Source organism: Ursus arctos, unplaced genomic scaffold, assembly GCF_023065955.2.
Source record: "Ursus arctos isolate Adak ecotype North America unplaced genomic scaffold, UrsArc2.0 scaffold_27, whole genome shotgun sequence".
Classification (NCBI taxonomy): domain Eukaryota; kingdom Metazoa; phylum Chordata; class Mammalia; order Carnivora; family Ursidae; genus Ursus; species Ursus arctos.
This window is the reverse complement of record NW_026622952.1, coordinates 493234-516345: the sequence shown is the minus strand read 5'-3', so window position 1 is coordinate 516345 and position 23112 is coordinate 493234. Positions and strand designations below refer to the sequence as shown.

At 35.1% G+C, this 23112-nt stretch overlaps 1 protein-coding gene across 10 annotated transcripts in view; it reads left to right on the top strand.

The window, feature by feature from the left end:
• PSD3 (pleckstrin and Sec7 domain containing 3) overlaps nt 1–23112 on the top strand; it is a 702408-nt gene that overhangs the window by 482278 nt on the left and 197018 nt on the right. For all 10 annotated transcript variants that reach the window (XM_044379268.3, XM_048226255.2, XM_044379274.3 and 7 more), the window contains one exon: nt 9681–9724. In XM_044379268.3, the coding sequence (XP_044235203.2) occupies nt 9681–9724 (44 nt within the window). The remainder of the gene's footprint in view (nt 1–9680; nt 9725–23112) is intronic.

Sequence of the window (23112 nt, the reverse complement as noted above, 5' to 3'; positions counted from 1 at the left end):
TATCATTGGTAGTTATAAAAAGTAGTTTTAAAAAGTTACTTAAAATTTTTTTCTGATATATTAGCATGTTATAATAAAGGTAATAAATAATATTGGCTACATTTCTTTTCCCTTCAGTAATAATGAAGGAATGGTGGTTTCTATTTTAGCTCACAAAGATACGTTTGACAACAGGTAATCACGCAAGCCCCATGTTCCCCTCCTCCCCCTTAGAGAATCAAATATCTCTCTCTCTCTCTCTGTCAAATAAATAAGTAAAATCTTAAAAAAGTCCATGTCAGTTAGATGCTCACCCCCCACACTTTAAATTCTTAAATCCAGAAACTGTTTTCCTTCTGTGAAACTTTTCTCTAAAGAAAATACATTTAATATAACATCAGATATTAGATACTGTGTGTGTAAAAGCATCTTGCACATTGTAAATAGAAAGCAAAGTTAGTTAACTCTGTTAGCTGACTAATTATCCATTAGGTAAGGTTCAATCAGGTTTAGTGTCACATTTTGTCACTCTCACATAAGAGGCCCCTGAAGGCAGAGTGTATTTTATCTGTACCTAACATAATGCCACTCCAGCCAATAGAATGTTCTCAAAAATGTTTATTATGTGATGAATTATACATATTAACTATTCCTCAGGTTCCTTTTCAATAACAAAATCATTTTTACATCAGTTTTCTAATGTCTGTTATGGGTTTTTGCTGGTACGTCTACTCAGTTGAGTCAGACAGTTAATGGTTGGATATTTCTGCCATTGCTGGCTGGGTTTGTAAGTGCACCACAACAGAAGGTTCAAGTTAATTGTCCAAGGCATAGATTTTGATTCTGCTTACATGGTGGCTGGATCCAATAGATCTGACTATAGATGTGGAAAAAAAGAACTCAAAATAAATTACTTTATATTGAGCATGCTTCTGTCACCCTGAGTGAGCACTAGAGATGTATGTTTATGTTGTTGCTTGTGAATACATGTTCTTCAATGTAGTGCTCTTTAAACTTGGGTACATGAAAACTGTCTAGTGGGTTTGGGAACACAGGTGGCTTAAAGGGAATCAATTCTGAGAAACTCATCTTTAGTACTTCTCCCTAAAATGGATCTACTGTATGAATGCCCTGTGGTCAAAGCTTCAGGCTATTAATTCTTTTTTACCTCTACTTGACAATTGCCTTCTGCCATTTAAAAAAAGGAGGAGGGGTTAGCTCTCACTCATAATCTTATTTGGTATATTGCATACATGAGAAATCCTCCAGAAATAGAAGGGGAAAACAAAACATCTATTCTAAATACTGATTTTATGGAAGCCTCTAATGGGGGGGAGAGTAATGCAATTTTTCAATATTATTTTAAGGCACAGAGAAGAAAATAAAAATAGAACGCCATTGCTTTAACATATTTTGAGTTTCTCTAAACAATTGAAAATTCATTTGGATACTAGTTTTATCATTAGTTTTTAAATAATGTCTTTTTTCTTTTTAAGATTTTATTTATTTATTTGACAGAGAGGCAGCCAGCGAGAGAAGGAACACAAGCAGGGGTGGGGGAGAGGAAGAAGCAGGATCCCAGTGGAGGAGCCTGATGTGGGACTCGATCCTAGGACTCAGGGATCACGCCCTGGGCCGAAGGCAGACGCTTAACAACTGAGCCACCCAGGCGCCCCATAAATAATGTCTTTTTCAAACATAGTCTTTCTTTGATAACAACTTCCAGAGTAGTGCATATTTAATTTTACACTTAAAAGTCTGCTTGATCTGAATATCTGCATGAAGCAGCATTGTACTTGGAGTAGATAGCCCTGGTGTTAATGCTGTCATAATTCTTCCTGGGTACAAATTTCATTGTGGTCACTGCCTGTCTCACTAAAGGAAATTGGAAGCTATCCCATTTATTCTTTGTACTTTTTATAATAATTGAAAGAACACATAGGAAAAAAATTATTGGAGTTTAGAGACGATTGAACTAAAATACATGAAAATCATAGATTGCAGAATGTGCCTCTCTGGGGCGGGGGGGGGGGGGGGGGGAAGGAAAGAGAGAGAGAGAGAGACAGAGAGAGAAACTCAACAATGGATGGTAATGGGGAAAACGTCAGAGAACCACCAGTGGGCTGTCAGTGATGGTGTTGAGCCTTGAATAAAATGGCATTTTATCATCTCAATGAGAAGCAATCAAAAGTTAGGAACAAAGACTTAAAAGTAAATTTAGACCAAGATACCTTGATCTCTGTAATTTAAGCAATTTACTTTTGCTTTCTCATTCTTAAAATTTAATGAGCTTCAAATTTGAAGAATCATTCTGTCCTGTTTAGTCTCAGTGGAGGCATTTGATTGTTGTCTAGCTCCTGCGTTAAGTTGCAGGAATATCATTTAAAGAAATAATTGGTAGCTTTTTATCTTGATGAAGTCCCACAAGTTCATTTTATCTTTTGTTTCTCTTGCCTTTGGAGATGTGTCATGAAAAAGGTTGCTGTGGCCGATGTTGTAGAGGTTGCAGCCTATATTCTCCTCTAGGATTTTGATGGATTCCTGTCTCACATCGAGGTCTTTCATCCATTTGGAGTTTTCCTTTGTGTATGGTGTGAGAGAGTGGTCAACTTTCATTCTTTTGCATGTAGCTGTCCAATTTCCCCAGCACCATGTATTGAAGAGACTGCCTTTTTTCCACTGGATGTTTTTTCCTGCTTTATCAAAGATTAGTTGCCCAAAGAGCCGAGGGTCCATTTCTGGGTTCTCTATTCTGTTCCATTGGTCTATGTGTCTGTTTTTGTGCCAGTACCATGCTGTCTTGGTGATCACAGCTTTGTAGTACAGCTTGAAATCCAGCAATGTGATGCCCCCAGCTTTGTTTTTCCTTTTCAACAATTCCTTGGCGATTTGGGGCCTTTTCTGGTTCCACACAAATTTAAGGGCTGTTTGTTCCAGTTCCTTGAAAAATGTCATTGGTATTTTGATTGGGATAGCACTGAAAGTGTAGATTGCTCTGGGTAGCATGGACATTTTAACCATGTTAATTCTTCTGATCCATGAGCATGGAATATTTTTCCGTCTTTTTGTGTCTTCTTCAATGTCTTTCAAGAGTGATTTGTAGTTTCTAGAATATAGGTCCTTTACGTCTCTGGTTAAGTGAATTCCAAGATAACGTACGATTTGTGGTGCTATTGTAAATGGGATGGATTCCCTAATTTCTCTTTCTTCAGTCTCGTTGTTCGTGTAGAGAAATGCAACTGATTTCTGAGCATTGATTTTGTATCCTGCCACATTACCGAATTGCTCTATAACTTCTTGTAGTTTGGGAGTGGATTCTTTTGAGTTTTCCATATAGAGTACCATGTCATCTGCGAAGAGAGACAGTTTGACTTCTTCTTTGCCGATTTGGATACCTTTTATCCCTTTTTGTTGTCTGATTGCTGTTGCAAGGACTTCTAGTACTATGTTGAATAATAATGGCAAGAGTGGGCACCCCACATGAAAAAATGTTCAAAATCATTAGCCATCAGGGAATTTCAAATCAAAACCACACTAAGATACCACCTTACTCCAGTTAGAATGGCAAAAATTGACAAGGCAAGAAACAACAATTGTTGGAGAGGATGTGGAGAAAGGGGATCCTTCCTACATTGTTGGTGGGAATGCAAGTTGGTACAGCCACTCTGGAAAACAGTGTGGAGGTCCCTTAAAAAGTTAAAAATTGAGCTACCCTATGATCCAGCCATTGCACTACTGGGTATTTACCCCAAAGATACAGACGTAGTGAAGAGAAGGGCCATATGCACCCCAATGTTCATAGCAGCTCTGTCCACAGTTGATAAATCATAGAAGGAGCCGAGATGCCCTTCAACAGATGACTGGATTAAGAAGTTGTGGTCCATATATACAATGGAATATTGCTTAGCTATCAAAAAGAACGATTTCTCAACATTTGCTGCAACATGGACGGCACTGGAGGAGATAATGCTAAGTGAAATAAGTCAAGCAGAGAAAGACAATTATCATATGGTTTCTCTCATCTATGGAACATAAGAACTAGGAAGATTGGTAGGAGAAGAAAGGGATAAAGAAGGGGGGGTAATCAGAAGAGGGAATGAGCCATAGAGACTATGGACTCAGAAACAAACTGAGGGCTTCAGAGGGGAGGGAGTTGGGGGAATGGGATAGGCTGGTGATGGGTAGTAAGGAGGGCACGTATTGCATGGTGCACTGGGTGTTATACGCAACTAATGAATCATCGAACTTTACATCAAAAAAAAAATAATAAGGGGCGCCTGGGTGGCTCAGTTGTTAAGCGTCTGCTTTTGGCTCGGAGTCCTGGGATCAAGCCCCACATCAGGCTCATCCACTGGGAGCCTGCTTCTTCCTCTCCTGCTCCCCCTGCCTGTGTTCCTTCTCTCACTGGCTGTCTCTCTCTCTGTCAAATAAATAAATAAATAAAATCTTAAAAAATAAAAATAAAAAAATAAAAAGATAAAAATAAATTTAAAAAAAAAAGAAAAGAAAGAAATAATGGTAGGTACACCTGGGTGTCTCAGTCAGTTAAGTGTCTGCCTTCTGCTCAGTTCATGGTCCTGGGATCCTTGCTAAGCCAGGAGCTCCCCCTGCTTGTGCACTCACGCACTCTCTCTCGCTCTCTGACAAATAATTACATGAAATCTTAAAAAAAAAAATGAAGAAATGATTGGTAAACTTGCAAAGCAGTGGTTTTTAGCAAAGGGTTCATGTAAGTCTCAGGAGTAGAGCATTTAGAAATATTCATATATTTACTCAACTGGGAATCTGGTTCAGTAGATCTCAGATGGGGCTCAATAATCAATATTTTAAAAAAATTCCTTGACTGATTTTGGTGACCACTATGGTAAAAGATTATGTTTTACCTAGGGACCAACTCTGGAAATATTTCTGAAATATTTCTGAGTATTTCTGAAGTCTGAAATCAAGGTGTCAACATGCTGCACTCCCTTTGGAGCATCTAGGAGAGAATCCCCACCTCTTCCAACTTATGGTGGTTGCTGGCATTCCTTCACTTGAGTCTGTATCCAATTTCTGTGTCTATCCTCACATTGCCTTCTCTTCTGTCTTTCTTAAATCTCCCTCTTTCATCGTCCAGCCCAGATACCCTCCCCATTTCAAGATCATTAACTTAAATTTGCAATCTTTTGCTATATACAGAAATGTTTACAGGTTCCAGGGATTAGGACCTAGACGTCATCTGAGGGTCCATTATTTAGCCCACCACAACTGGTTATCACCTCACTGCATATAATATATATGGGATACTGTGACCCAATAAGGTTGATTTATCCCCCAACTATCAATCTGTGGCCAATGGGATATAACAGCCTTTCATGACAATGTGTTTGCCCACAAACCTTGCTGTCTTGGAGCTAGGTCAAATAACCCCTCACATAGCTAGGGATGAATTATTTTCCTGAGCTATGGACTACATCTCCAGTTTCAGCCATTTATATGGCAGATACCTTTAGTGGTAAGCGGACTGAGACTATAGGATTAGTGTGGCAAAACCAGTCATGGTCACCAACAACGGCATTTCAAACATGTGTCCTAGCAACAGTGACTTTTGTTGAAAGCTCATTCTTTAGAATATTACAGTGACCACCACTATTCAATGTATCCTAAGGGAGGCACAAGCCTTGTTGCCTTTTCACATGGGTCTTGGCAAGCCAGGGATTTACGGTGCTGTAAAGTTTGGTCTTAGGAGAGAATGTAATTAGTTTTAGTTAGCTGATAAGGGAAAATGTAGTTAGTTGAATGAATATAGTCAATTTATTTCTAAGAAATGTGATTTCTGAGTCAGAGTTTGTGAAAAACAGCTATTGGACCTTGAGAGAAGTTAATTAACATTGGATTTCATTTTCTTTAATCTATAAAAGGAAGAATTTGTTTTATGATCTCTAAGGCTACTGTCAGCTGTGAAATTCCATTTTGTTGTTTCTTGAGTGGAAATCAGAGAGTTTTTACAATTTGTCCTGAAAACAGTATTATTACCAAAAGGCTTGTCCCTATGCCATTGCTGAGCAGATACAAATATGATTTCAACTTGAAACTTTCTTGCTTGTATGATAGGAATATAATAGTATTTTGGATGAAATAGTTGATAGAAAAATTCTGACGGTCTTAGGATTCTGACTTGGATATATTTTATATTATTGTAAACTACCTTTCCTTGGGCTTTATGTATAGTGTGTTCACACTCAAAAAGTTAAATACTTTATACCAATACAGTTAACTAAGATTGAGAGTACATTTTCACTTTTAGGTCTTCATGCCTTAGTTCCTCTTTACTGAGTTTTGTGGTGCTGTGGAAACATCCAAGTGCATCTGACATATGGAGCTAATGTTTACAAGAGTTCACACAGGCTGAAGATAAACCCTTAGGCTCACCCACATTTAAGTGATAAGATGAGGAAAATGTGAGTCATGGGGATTATCCAAAGAGTTAGGAGAAAATTCAGGAGACTGTATTGTGTCACAGAAAATAAGGAAGGGAATATTTGAGAGTATTCAGTGCTGCTGACAGGCGAAGTGATGCAGGAACACTGAAAAGTGGCCTTGAATTTAGCATGAAAGAAGCAGATGCATTTATTGTGATCAGTTTTTAATGGAGGAAGAGGAATGAAAGCAAGATTGCCTGAGTTGAAGAGAAGACATTAAGTGGAGGTATGAATTGCAGAAAGTTCTCTCAGAAATTTGGCTAAAATAGGGGCTGAGGAACAAATGGTGGTAACTAAATTGCAGAAGTGGGGTTTGGAGAGACTTGCACATGTTTGAAAGCTAATAGAAAGGAGCTAATAAAGGAGGAGATGTTACCACAGAAAGGGAAGATATCAGGACCAGTTTTAGAGGTTTAGCCTTGTAGAGGTGGGATATCCCTTCCCTTACCATCAGAAAGGCAGAAAAAATAAATGCTGTTGCAGATACATTTTAGGGAAGATGGCAAAAAGTTAAAGGAGGCTCATGAATGAAGTCTCTCCTGAAGTTTGAGATGGTGAATATTAATGGCATTAATTTGTGCTCTTGTTTAGTTTTCACTATTAGTGCTGAAATAGTCACATGCAAATGGAGGAGGCTGTGAAGGTCAGGAGGATTACACTAGTGGCTGGGTCAGTGCTACCCCTTCTTTGATACATAACCCAACCTCCTTGACTTCAGGGCTGGGCCCAGTCATTATACCTCATCTTCCAGCCACATGGATTAGTCCGTGGGGAGTACAGGTGATCTAAACCACACCAGTTAGAATCTTTTCAAATTGGAGTTAGGAGGAAAACTGTTTTATCTTGTTAAAAGACAGAAAGGATGTAAATGGGTGTTGCTTGTTGTAGACATGTTTCTTGTGTAGTAAAGAAACAAGGAGTGGAAATGTTTAGGGTGGAAAGAGAATAGTTGAGAAGAGAGGGGGAGAGTTTTAAGTGCGTGTGTCCCTGAGGCCAGCTCCATCCATGTCTTTTTATGATTTGGCTACATAAACTATCAGGTCCCCCTTATGCATAAGGTAGCTAGTTTAGGTATTTGTATTTGAAACTAAAGAAACCTTAACTAATGTAGGGGATATAAATGTGGAGAAGTCAGAGTAGGATTGGTTAAGAGTTTCAATGTTTCTTTTTTAGGTACAGCAGAGAGGCAGTGGGACAAAGAATTTAAAGATATTACTAAGAAGAAGACCAGTTGATGTGATAGAGCATGGGGTCTAGGCTGCACAAGAATGGAAAGGATGACTATGGGGCTAAAGAGGAAGCAATTCTGAACTAAGCTAAGTAGGTAAAAGGACAGGAAGTTGTGATGGAGGAGATATAAGTGTTAGATGCAAAACATATTTTCCTTTTTTTAAGAAAAATAATGTGTCATTATAAAGCACCAGAAAGATTCAAGAAAATCCCTTTGTAATTTTGCAGTTGAAAAGGATAAGGATAACATCCACTTTTTAGATTTGTCATGTTATAATATATACACTGGGAGAGGACTACAATATGGCAAGTTTGTTGAATTTTACATAATACTTTTGTTGCATGATATGCAGCTGAACAAGAATTTTCTGTTTTGGAACTCAGTACCTTATTAAGAAAAATATTCTCGTGAGCAAAAAATTTGAAAAACTTGTTCCAGGACAGAATTGAATGTATTAGAAAATTTTTAGATGCTTAGATATCATTGTCAAGTATCTACCTTTATGAATAGATTTTTTTAATCTTTACTACATTGTTCAATCACTCTAGGTGAATTTGAGTATGATAGTACATAAAGAACCTGTAATGATCTGTCTCTTTTCAGTTGCAGTTTCTCAGCTCACTATTACTTGTGAGTTCAAAATGACAAGTAATGGAGCCCATTAAAAAGGCATTTATCCAGCAAGAGTCTGCTGAGGCTTGAGTTAGACGTCTCCTCTCTCTGCACTTCTAAATAAGTGCAGCGTCATGAGACATTTAAACAATAGGTTGTTGTAGTTCTTCAGTAAATTTGAGTTCCTCAAAAAGCACATCTAATTTACAGCATGGTCTTTGTGCCTCAATTTACCCTTTATTTTAATTTGATGTTCTATCAGTTTTTATATTTGAGGACACATTTTATCATGTCCTGTTAATGATGAAATGCCTCCTAATTTTTATTAGCTTCATAATTATCCAGTATTTAAACTGACTGTTGTAGCCACCCTGTAAAATTCCCACAGAGTTTGTGAAAATACTGGCTAAGGATATATGAATTAAATCTTAAGTAATGTAAAATCTGTAACCTAAATATATTTGTACTGAATCTTTGGTGAGTCGAGTTGGTCCAAGTTCTCCTTTGAAGAAAAACATTCCAACATCATTATAATGTTATGATGCACATATCCTTTTCTTCAGCATAATTTATTGTGGTTATAGCTTTTATAGCTTAGAGATATAGCTTGTGGTTATAACTGTTATAGCTTAGAGATTTTTTTTCTTTTCCGTCTTACTCAAAATTAAGAAAGCACAGATGTGGAGCAGCATTTTTTGGGTGGTTGTCATAGTGGAACAACTTGATTACAAGGATCTTATCTGGGAGAATCAGAGAGAATCAGGCTGACTGTCATTATTGTTATCAAAGGTCTAAAGAAGTTTTCTGTCTTTCTACTCCACCACCTCACGCACACCAGGGTAACACTCACTAACTGTAAAGCACAATTATGAAGTTAGACTGATAAAAATTGCATAAGTCATTGATAAAGAAACTGTGAAATTATTCTAAGATGGTTTTCCATAACATAGGTTCAGTCCCCCTCGCATGTATCTTGCTCATTAAAATGTTTTGAAAACAGTTAAATTTATTACATCAATGAAAAAGGCATGCATACTTCAGTATCCAAACTAGTGAAACTATAAGACTGTGTTTTGAATAAGAAAAATAGAGTACATGGTCTAATTTTAATCATATTCTAATATTTTACCATGGTAAAATGTAATACAGTGTTGTGTGTCTTATTTATAAAAGCCATTTTTTACTTTGTGCAAAATCTGTTTCACAAAATGCTGCTTACCCTGTGCTTTTTGCCTCACCTGTGTATTCCTTATCTTTCAGAGCCAACAGGGTGACCAAGAAGGGGCTTAGGAGTTGCTTGCTGACTCAGTCAAGCCTTTTGGCTGTGGTCGTTTGCTGAATTAAAAATATTGAACAGAATGAAAAGAATAATTCCATCTTGTTTTCTCTCTTTACAGGCTCTGTACAACTCTATTAAGAATGAGAAGCTTGAATGGGCAGTGTGAGTATGCTAGATGTCAGCATTTTAATAAATGAGCCACTTGTTCTTTTCTTTCTTTATGCTTTAAAGGTGATCTTAGAGAAGGATTAAATATGCATGGCCAGTTCTCATTTTATACCAGTGTCTAACATACTTTGTATAAAACCTAAGCAAACCTTGAGGATCCCATGTCTTTTTCTTGGTACCCAGCATGCTCCTCTTTGCTTTTAGTCTAGTTGCTTTGCCTAGAGACAGTTATCTTTTCAATGTATCCTTTTAAAAAATAGCATTCTAGAAGAAAATCTGATAAAATCATGTTTATTCCAGAATCCAATACAATTATTTTGGTATCATCTACTTGTTTTAATTCCCTGCTTCCTATCATCATAGATCAAGGTTTTCCAATTCTTATTTCCAGTGACCCTAATCATACCAAGATATTGATAAACTTGAGAAATGATGGATTAAATAAGCTAAAAAAAATTTTTAAACTGCAGAACCGCCAGGAGTGTGTACAATGCCAATCTCCAAGAGAGGAATCAAGTTTGCAATGTTTTCTGAACCTTTCAACAATATAATGTAGTGTTTCAAAGTACATACTTTGGGAGATACTATTATAGATAAATTATATCTAATCTGATGTAGACCAACAATACTACTCTTGCTGAACTTTCACTGATCAATGACGCAGTTAAGAATTTAACTTAAAAAAATTGTTGCTAAAGTTATTCATAAATTAGGTCAAAATAATGTTTTTTAATGGTACTACATGTGAATTTTATTTTTGATTTTCACTGATATAAAGCATTCATAAATATTTTTCTACCATGTGACCTAACATGGCAATCTGTAATGAACTTTGGTTTATAGAATCAGAACTTAGGGCATAAATCTTATTCTTTCATTTGTACATTGGAAAAAAAAGTGGTTTAGCAATTGACTACATATGTCTCACATATAATATGCTAGAATGAATTTTAAAAAAAATACTATTAAACTGTTCCCACTGTAAAATCATATGGTACCGTTTTAAATTAGGGATTCAGAGTTTAATTTGGGACTAATATTTTCAAGTACATGTGATGGGTCTATATTTATATACATCATGAGACTCAAAGTGTATCATTTCAAGGAAAACTCATTAAGCTAATAAGAGTTCATGGCCTATCCAAAGTGATCGCTTTTGGACTTCTCTCTCATGAATGAAAGTGGGTGTCTTAGAAAAATTTCATAAATGATATACTTAGAATCTTGCTGAAATGTTAAAAGCATATCCTGACCTATGCAGAATATCTCCTCTAGCTAAAATTAATAAAAATGAAGCATAAATATATTAATACTAGGTAAGAGAATATTTTTCTTTTATAAAGTTATTTTAAAAACCAAATAAATGTACCGAGGATCTGTTTTGTAAATCTAAATTTTTGATATATTAAATTTGTTACAGTAGGTTTTATATATATTTATGTGTAATGGCAATTTGGTGCAAGAAAGTATCTTTTTTTAAAATGCTGGTATAGTTAACATAGAATGTTATATTAGTTTCAGGTGTACAATATAGTGATTCAACAATCTGTATGTTACCCAGTGCTCATCATGATAAGTGTACTCTTAATCCCCATCCCCAATCTCACTCATCCCCCAACTCACCTCCCCTCTGTTAACCACCAGTTTGTTCTCTGTAGTTGAGTCTGCTTTTTGGTTTGTCTCTTTTTTCTTTGCTCATTTGTTTTATTTCTTAAATTCCATATATGAGTGAAAGCATATGGTATTTGACTTTCTTTGACCGAATTATTTTACTCAGCATTGTACCCTCTAGTTCCATCCATGTCATTGCAAATGGAAGACTTCATTTGTTTTTATGTCTCAGTAATATATACACAGCATCTTCTTTATCCATTCATCTATCGATGGGCGCTTGGGCTGCTTCCTTATCTTGGCTATTGTAAATAATGGTGCAATAAACAAAGGAGTGCACGTATCTTTTTGATTTAGTGTTTTTTGTATTCTTTGGGTAAATACCCAGTAGTGGAATTAGTGGATCATATGGTAATTCTATATTTAATTTTTTGAGGAAACTCCATGCCATTTTCCACAGTGGCTGCATCAGTTAGCATTCCTACCAACAGTGCACAAGGGTTCTCTTTATCTCCATATCCTCTCCAAAACTCGTTTCTTGAATTTTTTATTTTAGCCATTCTGACAGGTATGAGGTGATATCTCGTTGGAGTTTTGATTTGCATTTCCCTGATGGTAAGAAAGTATCTTATCTTGGGCTCAATCCATGGGTGAGCATGGGAGTTTACCCAAGAACAGAATTCTTCTGTGGCCCTCTTTTCTAGTCAAGAGAGCATTGTGTTCAGGAGCCCAAATTCCAGAATCAGAGAGATTTGGGTTTGAATTCCAACTCTTGCATGTGCCAGCTGGGTCACTGGTCATGCCTCTGTGCCTCAGTTTCCTCTTTTGTATGATGAGCAGTTATAGACCTCATATAAGTCTCAGGATGTCACTATAAAATGTTCTAAAATACTAAACATAAAGCAGCAGTGAAGGCCCTATCTACAGCAGTGAAAGGCATGGAGGAGTCAAAGACAAGGTACAGGCCAAAACTTAAGTAAGTAGGGAAATACTGATGTTGCTTATAGAGATGGAGAATGTATGACAAAGTTCAGAGACAGATGATAAAGGCTAAATGGAGTGGAAATGTCCTGCAGGGAAGTGAAAATGTTGAGTTGAAACTTGGGAAAAAGGTCAGAGCTATATAAATACTTGGAAAATTTTTTGCAGATATGGCAGATGAAGTTTTAAGAATGAGTCAAGATTGCTGAGAAAAGGACCTTAGTGAAAGAAGACAATTCTAAGTGCTGATCTGTGGGAGGTACCAACACTAATAAATAATAGGATGAAAATGAGTCATAGAAAGTGTGATTGGAGAGGTACAAGGAAAACTCGGTGAGCACAGTGTTCTATACAGTTATATACATGGCACGTACTTATTTATCAAGGAAAAATCTTAGTTCTTGATCTGAAGAATCACATAAATTGATACATAGCAGAGTTTTCTAAAGTGTGTTCTAAGGAACGTTAGTTTTAGTAGCTGTTAAAAGGTCCTTTATGATCAATATAGGACTCAGTTATCCCATTTTTTAATTGGATTATTTTGGGAGGTGTTGAGTTTTATAAATTCTTAATATATTTTAGATACTAGCCATTTATTAGAAATGTCAGTTGCAAATATCTTGCCCATTCTGTAGGTTGTCGTTTAGTTTTCTTGGTTGTTTCTTTGCTGTGCAGAACCTTTTTGATTTGATGTAGTTCCAATAGTCTATTTTTGCTTTTATTGCTTCAGGAGACATATCTAGACAGATGTTGCTGTAGCCAGTGTCAGAGAAACTATTGCCTATGTGCTCTTCCAGGGCTTTATGGAGTCAGATCTCACATTTAGCTTCTTAATCCATTTTCAGTTTATTTCTGTGTGTGGTTTAAGAAAGTGGTCCGTTTCATTCTTTTACATAGTGCTGTCCGGTTTTCCCAACACCATTTGTTGTAGAGGCTTTTTTCCATTACACATTCTTTTCTGCTTTGTTGAAGATTCATTGATCATATAATTGTGGGTTTATTTCTGGGGTATTATTCTGTTCCATTGTTCTATGTGTCTGTTTTTGTGCCAGTGCCAATACTGTTTTGATCACTACAGCTTTGTAATATAACTTGAAGTCCAGAATTGTGATGCCTCCAGCTTTGCTTTCTTTTTTAAGGTTGCTTTGGCTATCTGGAGTCTTTTGTGGTTCCATACAAATTTTAAGATTGTTGTAGTTTTGTGGAAAATGCTGTTGGCATTTTGATGGGATTGCATTAAATCTGTAGTTTGCTTTGGGTAGTATAGACATTTTAACAATATCAGTTCTTCCGATACAATGAGCATGGACTATCTTTCCATTTCTTCGCATCATATTGAATTTCTTTCATCAGTGCTTTATAGTTTTCAGAGTACAGGTCTTTCACCTCTTTGGTTAGGTTTATTCCTAGGTATCTCATTATTTTCCATGCAATTGTAAATGGGATTGTTTTCTTAATTTCACTCTCTATTACTTTGCTATTGGTGCACAGAAATGCAACAGATTTCTGTACATTGATTTTATATCCTATGAATTTACTGAATTCATTTATCAATTCTAGAAGTTTTTTGATTGATTGTTTGGGTTTTCCATCTAGAGTATGATGTCTTCTGCAAATAGCAAAAGTTTTACTTCTTCCTTACCAATTTGAATGACTTTTCTTTTTGCTGTGTGATTGCTGTGGCTAGGACTTTGAGTACCATGTTAAATAAAAGCAGTGAGAGTAGACATCCTTTTCTTGTTCTTAATATTAGGGGAAAAGCTCTCAGTTTTTCCCCATTTAGGATGACGTTGACTGCGGGTGCTTCATATCAGGCCTTTATTATGTTGAAGTATGTTCCCTCTACCCCTACTTTGTTAAGAGTTTTTATCATGAATTGCTCTTTGTCAAATGCTTTTTCTGCAGATATTGAAAGGTTCATATCCTTTCTCTTATTTATGTGATGTATTACATTGATTCGTCAATAATTAACCACCCTTCATCCCAAGATTAAATCCCACTAGACAGTGGTGAATGAATTTTGTTGGATGCAGTTTGCCAGTATTTTGTTGAGGATTTTTGCATGTATGTTCATCGGAGATATTGGACTGTAGTTCTCTTTTTTTATTGTGTCTTTATCTGGTTTTGGTATGAGGGTAATGCTACCCTCGTAGAAAGAATATGGAAGTTTTCTTTCCTCTTATATTTCTTGGAAGCATTTGAGAAGAATAGATATTAACTCTTCCATTAATGTTTGGTAGAATTCAGTGGTGAAGCCATGTGGTCCTGGTCTTTTGTTTATTGGGAGTTTTTTTATTACTGATTCAATTACATTGCTGGTAATAGATTTGTTCAAATTTTCTATTTCTTCCTTACTTAGTTCTGGTAGGTAATATGTCTAGGCATTTATCCATTTCTTCTTGGTTGTCCAGTGTGTTGACATACAGTTTTTCATAATATTCTCTTAAGTTGTTTGTATTTCTGTGGTGTTGGTTGTTATTTCTCCTCTTTCATTTATGGTTTTGTTTGAGTCCTCTCACCCTTTTTTTCTCTCTCTTTTTTGATGATTTTGGCTAGAGTTTTATCAATTCTTTGATCTCTTCAAAGAACCAACTTCTTGTTTCATTGATCTGTTCTTTGTTTTTTTTTAGTTTCTACATTATTTATTTTTACTGTAATCTTTATTATTTCCTTCCTTCTGTTTGTTTTGGGTTTAGTGTGTTGTTCTTTCTCTAACCTGTTTGGGTATAAGGTTAGGTTTTTTATTTGAGATTTTTCTTGCTTTTTGAGATAGGACTGTATTACTATAAATTTCCCTCTTAGAACTGCTTTTGCTGCATCCCAAAGATTGTGTATCGTTATGTTTTTATTTCCATCGTTCTCCATCTAATTTTTTATTTCTTTTTTGATTTCATAGTTGATCCATTCATTGTTTAATAGCATGATAATTAACCTCCTTGTATCTGTGCTCTTTCCAGATTTTTTCTTGTAGTTGATTTCTGGTTTCATAGCATTGTGGTTATAAAAGATGCATGATATGACTTCAATCTTTTTTAATTTCTTGAGACTTGGTTTTTGGCCTAATATGTGATCTATCTGGAGAATGTTCCATGTACACTTGAAAAGAATGTGTTCTTTTGTTTTAGGTTGGAATATTCTGAATATATCTTTTAAATCCATCTGGTCCAATGTGTCATTCAAAGCCACTGTTTCCGTGTTTGTTTTCTGTTTCTATGATCTGTCCATTGATGTAAATGCAGAGTTAAATATCCCCTAATATTGTATCAATATTGATTTGTTTCTTCATGTTCGTTATTAACTGTTTTATGTATATAGGTGCTCCCATGTTGGGTGCATAAATATTTACAATTGTTGTATCTTCTTATTGGATTTTCCCCTTTATGATTATGTAGTATCCTTCTTTGTCTCTTATTACAGTCTTTGTTTTAAAGTCTGTTTTGTCTGATAAAAGTATTGCTACCCCAGCTTTCTTTCGCAATCAATTTGCATGATAAGTGTTTCTGTATCCCCTCACTTTCAATCTGCAAATGTCTTTAGGTCTGAAATGAGTCTCTTATAGGAACTGTATAAATGGGTCATGTATCTTTATCCATTCTGTCACCCTTTATCTTTTGATTGGAGCATACAGCCCATTTACATTCAGAGTAATTATTGGTAGATATGTATTTATTGCCATTTTGTTACTTGATTTGTGGTTGTTTTATACTTCTTCTCTGACCCTTTCTTCTCTTGCTGTCTCCTCTCATGATTTTCTGGCTTTCTTTAGTGATGTACTTGGATTTCCTTTTATTTTTTGCATATCTCTTACTTGTTTTTGATTTGTGGTTAACATAGGGTTTGTATATAACATCTGCATATAGTTGTCTATGTTAAGTTGAAGATCACTTAAATTTGAACCCATTCTTTACTCCTCCCCCACCCATGTTTTAGGTATATGGTGTCATACTTTACACCATTTTGAGTCCCTTGACTGATATTTACATATGTACTTACTTTTACTGTTTTTCCTACTTTTCTTACTCCTACTTATAGCCTTTCCTTTCTAATCAAAGAGTCCTCTTTAACATTTCCTGTAGGGCTGGTTTAGTCGTCATGAATGCCTTTACCTTTTGTTTGTCTGGGAAACTTTTTCTCTCTCCTTCTATTCTGCATGATAGCCTTTCTGGAAAGAGTATTCCTGGCTGCAGATTTTTTTCCTTTGAATATATCATGCCACTCTCTTCTGGCCTGCCAAGTTTCTGGTGAAAAACCTGCTAATAGTCTTATGGGGTTTCCCTTCTATGTAACTGTTTTCTTTTCTCTTTTTTCTTTTCAAATTCTATCTTTATCACCACTTTTTGCCATTTTGTTACTCTGTGTTTTGGTGTGGACCTCCTTGGGTTGATTTTGTTGAGGTATCTCTGTGCCTCCTTGATGTTGATATAGTTTCTTCCCTACATCGGAAGTTGTGCAGTTTATTCTGCTAGTCTTTGAGTCATCTTCTAGGTTATTTATGCTGAATGTGACTGTTATCTGGTTTTATCTGTGGGCTGAGGTGAGCTTACGGTCCTCCTACTCTGCCATCTTCCCAGCCTCCCTCCAGTAATTCTCTTTTTAAACTTACAAATAGCCAACTGTAGGTTTATATCAATTACTATTGAGAAAACTAAGGCAAAGAAAAGTTGCCATAGGTTGTACAGTGTTTGTACGTACCACAAATATATTTAATGTTAAAAAAAATTGAGTGTATCAGAAGTTGAGGAAGTTGGCATTAAGAGTCACTGGTACAGGAAGAAGTAACCGTGGAAAAATTAAAACTATTTGCGTGAAACATTGGACCATTAGGAAGAAAAGAAATAAAACTCAGTTCTCCATTTTGGGTGTTCATACTACTAAACATTTGCTAGATATGTATTGTGCCTCATTAAAATAATAGAATAGAATAAGATTTAACATTCTTAACTTCATTGCTATTAGATGATTGCTTTCCTCACATTCCTAACATGGAGAATGCTACATCATGTTTTTGATAAAATAAAAATTCTAATGTTACATGGAACTGACAAATTTAGAAGGTAATCTACATAAATATTAAATAAGGGTAAGTTTGTATGTATAGGTAGATATATAAAGAATATTATTCATTTTTTATTCTAATGTAAATTCAGTGAAAATACATTGAATATAAGATCAGGAAAGAAGGAAAAACAGAAATAACATAGTTATGAAGTGTCTTAATTTGAAAGGAGATTTTTGAGCTGAAGAATTACTATCACTTAAAAGTTTGTTAGCTAAAAATGATACTGAATGTGGATCAATCTCCCTGATTTTGGGGTTTAAAGGAGGGAAGATTTCAGGGTATAGAATTAGGGAAGATTCTCCTACAGCTCTGTGAAGTGTAATTTATTCAGAATCTGAATCATAGATCACAATGTTTAATCTGTAAGGACCTGTTTTTCTCAGTCATTTCAAGTATGCTAAACTCAGATATATAGGAAACTAGAAGAATTTGCCGTTTTATTCTTAGCTTTAAAAGACAAGTTAAAAACAAAACATCTGCTTTTTGTGTAAGTAATATCTCTCTCAATGCTGAGATTGAGATGGATACTTAGAATATTTAAGGATTTATTGTCATAACAGTTTTAATATCCATAAAGATGATGATGAAAGTGATGTAATATACAAATACTGTTATCTTTAATTTCAGAATATGCTGAACAGACAGTTGGTGAGCAGATGGAATATGATTATAATGTTAGTATCCTACTTGTCCCAAAGCAATTTGAGAATCACTGAGGTGCAAAGAATTATGGAGGCTGGGCTATAAGGAAATTGTTTTTCCTAATATGCTGATAATTTAGAATTTTTTACCATCTATATTAATTGCCAACCTTTTTTTTATAATTTTTATTTTGTTATATTAGTCACCATACACTACATCCCTAGTTTTTGATGCAATGTTCCATGATTCATTATTTGCTTATAATTACCCAGTGCACCATGAAATATGTGCCCTCCTTAATACCCATCACACCTTTTGATTTTTGTTAATGACACGAGGAAAATACTACAATGAATATAATTTCTAAATGGAGCATAGTATTCATGCAGTGGCTATTATAGTGCCTTGAACATTTTAGACAAGTAGTCTGGATTTCATTAAGCATTTTGTATGTGTACATTTTAATATAAATGCATACATACATTTTCAGGGGTGAGGAAAATTTAGCCAGATCAGTAATACTAAAAGAAGTTATTTTATGTTGCCCATTAAAAATGTCTTAGTATCATGGAACATTGCATCAAAAACTGGGGATGTACTGTATGGTGACTAATAAAACAAAATAAAAATTATTTAAAAAATAAATAAAAAATGAAAAAATAAAAAATAAAAATTTCTTAGTAGATCTTTTGGAAACATCTTGTTTGACCCCAGTGAACTTCCAACAACTTTTTAAAAACCATCTTATCATTTATACTTAACTTTTCCTTAGTTTGAAAAGTATCCTACAGTCTGTACGTATAGCTAAGTTACCAGCCTGCATCTTCCTCACATCTGGCAGCATTTTTATTGGTGTTAAAGGACTAATGATGGAGCTTGACATTTTTAATAGAAAGGTCAACCCTTTTTTTTATAGTTCAGATGACTGTGTCAGAATAAGGTGTATTTTTAGAAAATAAAATATATTTCCTGGTTTAATCAGAATTTTTAAATTTACATACCTTTTTTATTTTATACTGTTGGTAAATGACAAAGACCGATTCATTTTAAACTCATTCTACTTTGTGCCATAATATGATCTGGTATCATAGAAATTTCTTGACATGTCAGCAAATTTTTTAAATAAGTTTATTCTTTATTTTCCAACAATCACCTGATCACAATGTTCAGATTACGTTCAACTTAGTGTTCTGTTCCTGCACTCAACTCGTATGTTCATTTTTAAAAAACAAATTTACTAAGGTGCAATTTATATACCATAAAATTCACTCTTAATTGTGCAATTTCATGGTTTTTTGTATATTTATAGAGTTGTATAACAATCACCAGAATTCATCACCCCATTGTTAACATTTCATAAAGATTCCTTGTGCATGTCATTCAGTATATTTGATTTGAACTCTTCCCTCCTCTCTGGTCCTATACTGTCTTGTGCACAACTCTATTGAGTTTATAATACAATACTCTATTTTATAAAAATGTATTACCCATTATTATATGTATCTATTCCCCTGCTGGACTATGAATCCTTCAAATCCTCTTAATCATTTTGATGTCCCTGTTGCCTAGCACACTGCCTGACAACTAAAGGCTCCTTTTAATCATTACTGAGCTGGTACCCACTCCCTCTTGGAAACAGGCAGGGGCTTGGCCTCTTGCTGTCTACCATGCTCCACAGGCATCCCTGTGGATGATACAATGACTTTCAAAAAAATTTTTTTAAGATTTTATCCATTTATCATTTATTTTAGTGAGAGAGAGAGAGCGCACCAGGGGAAAGAGAAAAAGGGGAAAGAATCCCAAGCAGACCCCACACCGAGTGTAGAGCCCAGTGTGGGGCCCAATCTCATGACCCTGAGATCATGACCTGAGCCAAAACCAAGAGTTGGATGCCCAACCAATTGAGCCACCCAGGCTCCCCAAACCTGAAGATAAAAATAGACACCAGATCCAAGAGGCCCAATGAGCCCCAAGCAGGTTGAAGCCAAATAAGGCTACACTGAAACATATTGTTATGAAATTTTCAGAAGTAAAGACAAAGAATTTTAAAAGCAACAGGAGAAAATGGAGAAGGACATAAAAGGGAACCCTCATAAAACTATGGGTAACTGTCTTAACAGAAAATTTTCCAGCCAGAAGAGAATGGCATAACACATTCAAAATATTGAAATAAAAAACTGTCAACCAAGAATACTGTATCCAAAGAAGATGTCCTTCAGAAATGGAGGAGAGATAAAAACATTCTGGAATAAACAAAAGCCAAGGGAATTTATTATCACTAGACCTGCCTTAGAAGAAATGCTAAAGGGATTTATTTAAGTGGAAATAAAGGGACATTAATTAACATCATAAAAACATATAAGAAGGCAGGGTAAAACTCACTAGAATGCTAAATTTATAGTCAAAGTTTGATTCTGTAATAAGGTAATAGTGATGATTAATTCACTTAGAACTCTAGTTACTTAAACTTTAAAAAAAAACTTTAAAAAAAGATATAGTAAAAGTATACTTAACGGCAATAACTTGTCATTAGTTACAAAATATAAGAAAATGTAAATTATAGCATCAGTAACTTAAAATATGTGGAAGAAGAGTGTAAAACTTACAAAGTTTATTGAAGTTACTAGTTTAAATTAGGGTGTTATAATTCTAAGATATTTTATGTATACCTCATGGTAACCACAAAAGAAATACCAAAAGTAAGTACACAAAAGAAAATGATAAAGCAGTCAAAGCATGCTGATACCAGAAGACATCAAGATACATAAAAGACAGCAGGGTAAGAAGGCATGATGGATCTACAAAACAACCAGAAAATAGTTAATAACGACAATTGTAAGTTCTTACCAATAACTACTCTAAAAATAAATGGATTAAATTTGTCAGTAAATAGATATAGAATGGCTGATGGATTAAAAAAAAAAAAAGACAAAAAAAGGCTCAACCATATGCTGCCTACAAGAGACTCACTTGGACATTAAGACAAGCAGACTGAGAGTAGAGGGCCGGAAGAGATATTTGAAGTAAATGGTAACCAAAACCAAACAGAACAGCAGAGATAACTATACTTCTATCAGACAAAAAGGTCTTTAAGCTAAAAATGGTAGAAAGAGATAAGGCCATTATGTAATGAGAAAGGGGTTGGTACATCAAGAAGATATAACTTGTAAGTATATATGTGACCAACATGGATCACCTAAATATATAAAGCAAAAATTAGCAGAACTAAAAGGAGAAATAAACACTGATACAGTAACAGTTAAGGACTTTAATACTCCATTCTCAACAATGGATAGGTCATCCAGAGAATCAATAAGGAAACAGCAAATTTAAACAACACTATAGACTTAAATGACCTAAGAGACGTATACAGAACATTGTATCCTAAATAGCAGAATATATTCTTATCAAGTGCACATGTAACATTTGCTAGGATAGATTATATATTAGATCACAAAACAAGTCTTAGAGAATTCAAGATTAAAATCATACCAAATGTCTTTTCTGACCACAGTGATATGAAACTAGAAGTCAGTAACAAGAGGAAAATTGGAAATTCACAAGTATGTGGAAATTAAATAACACTCTTCTGAATAACCAATGGATCAAAGAAACTAAATCTTGAGACAAACAAAAATACACAATATACCAAAACTTACGGGATGCAGCAAAAGAAGTTCTAGTAGGTGAGTCCATAGCAATAAACACCCATTTTAAGAAGCAGGAAAAATCCCAAATAAACAACCTAACTATGCCCTAAGGAACTAGAAAAAGAAGAGCAGAGCCTAAAGTTTAGCAGAAGGAAGGAAATAGTAAAGATTAGAGCAGAAATAAATGAAATAGAGAAAAGGAAAATAGTAGAAAAGATTAACCAAACTAAGAGTTCCTTTTTTGAAAAGATTAACAAAATTGACAAAGCTTTAGCTAGACTAGCCAAGGATAAGAGAGGAAACCCAAGGCAACAAGATTATAAATGAAAAAGGAGATACTACAACTGATATACAGAAATACAAAGAATCATAGGCTACTATGAACAATAGAATACCAACAAACTGGACAACCTAGAAAAAAATGGAAAACTTCTTAGAAACATACAAAGTACCTTTCCTGAATCAGGAAGAAGTAGAAAGTCTGAATAAGTCAATTAGTAAGGAGATTGAATCAGTAATCGAAAATCTCCTGACAAAGAAAAGCCTAGGAACAGATGGCTGCATTGGTAAATTTTACCTAACATTTAAAGAGTTAATGACAATCCTTCTCAAACTCTTCCATAAAATTAAAGAAGAGGGGACACTCACAAATCTATTTTACAAGGCCAGTATTGTCCTGATACCAAAGCCAGGAAAAGAAAATATTAGAAACTACAGACCAATATTCCTGATGAATATAGATGCAAAAATTCTCAATAAAATAGTAGCAAACCAGGGGTGCCTGGGTGGCTCAGTTGTTAAGCATCTGCCTTCGGCTCAGGACATGATCCCGGAGTCCTGGGATCAAGCCCCACATCAGGCTCCTCTGCTGGGAGCCTGCTTCTTCCTCTCCCACTCCCCCTGCCTGTGTTCCCTCTCTCACTGTCTCTCTCTCTGTCAAATAAATAAATAAAATCTTTAAAAAAAAAAATAGCAAACCAAATTCAGCAGCACATTAAAAGGGTCATTCACTATGATCAAGTAGGCTTTATATTTGGATATAGGGATGGTTCAACATATACAAATCTATCAAGTGATACATCACATTAAAAGAATCAAAGAAAAAAATCATATGACCATCTCAAGAGATCCATAAAAAGTATTTGACAAAATTCAACATTCATGATAAAAACTCTTAACAAATTAGGTATAGAAGCAACATACCTCAACATAATAAAGAACATATATGATAAGTCCATAACTAATATCCTATCAGCAGTGAAATGTTGAAAGCTTTTCCTCTAAGATCAGGAGTAAGACAAGGGTGCCCACTCTTACCACTCCTATTCAAGTAGTACTGGAAATTCTTGCCAGAGCAATTAGGCAAGAAGGAGAAATAAAAGGCATCAGAACTGGAAAGAAAGATATAAAATTGTCTCTGTTTGCAGATGACTTGATTT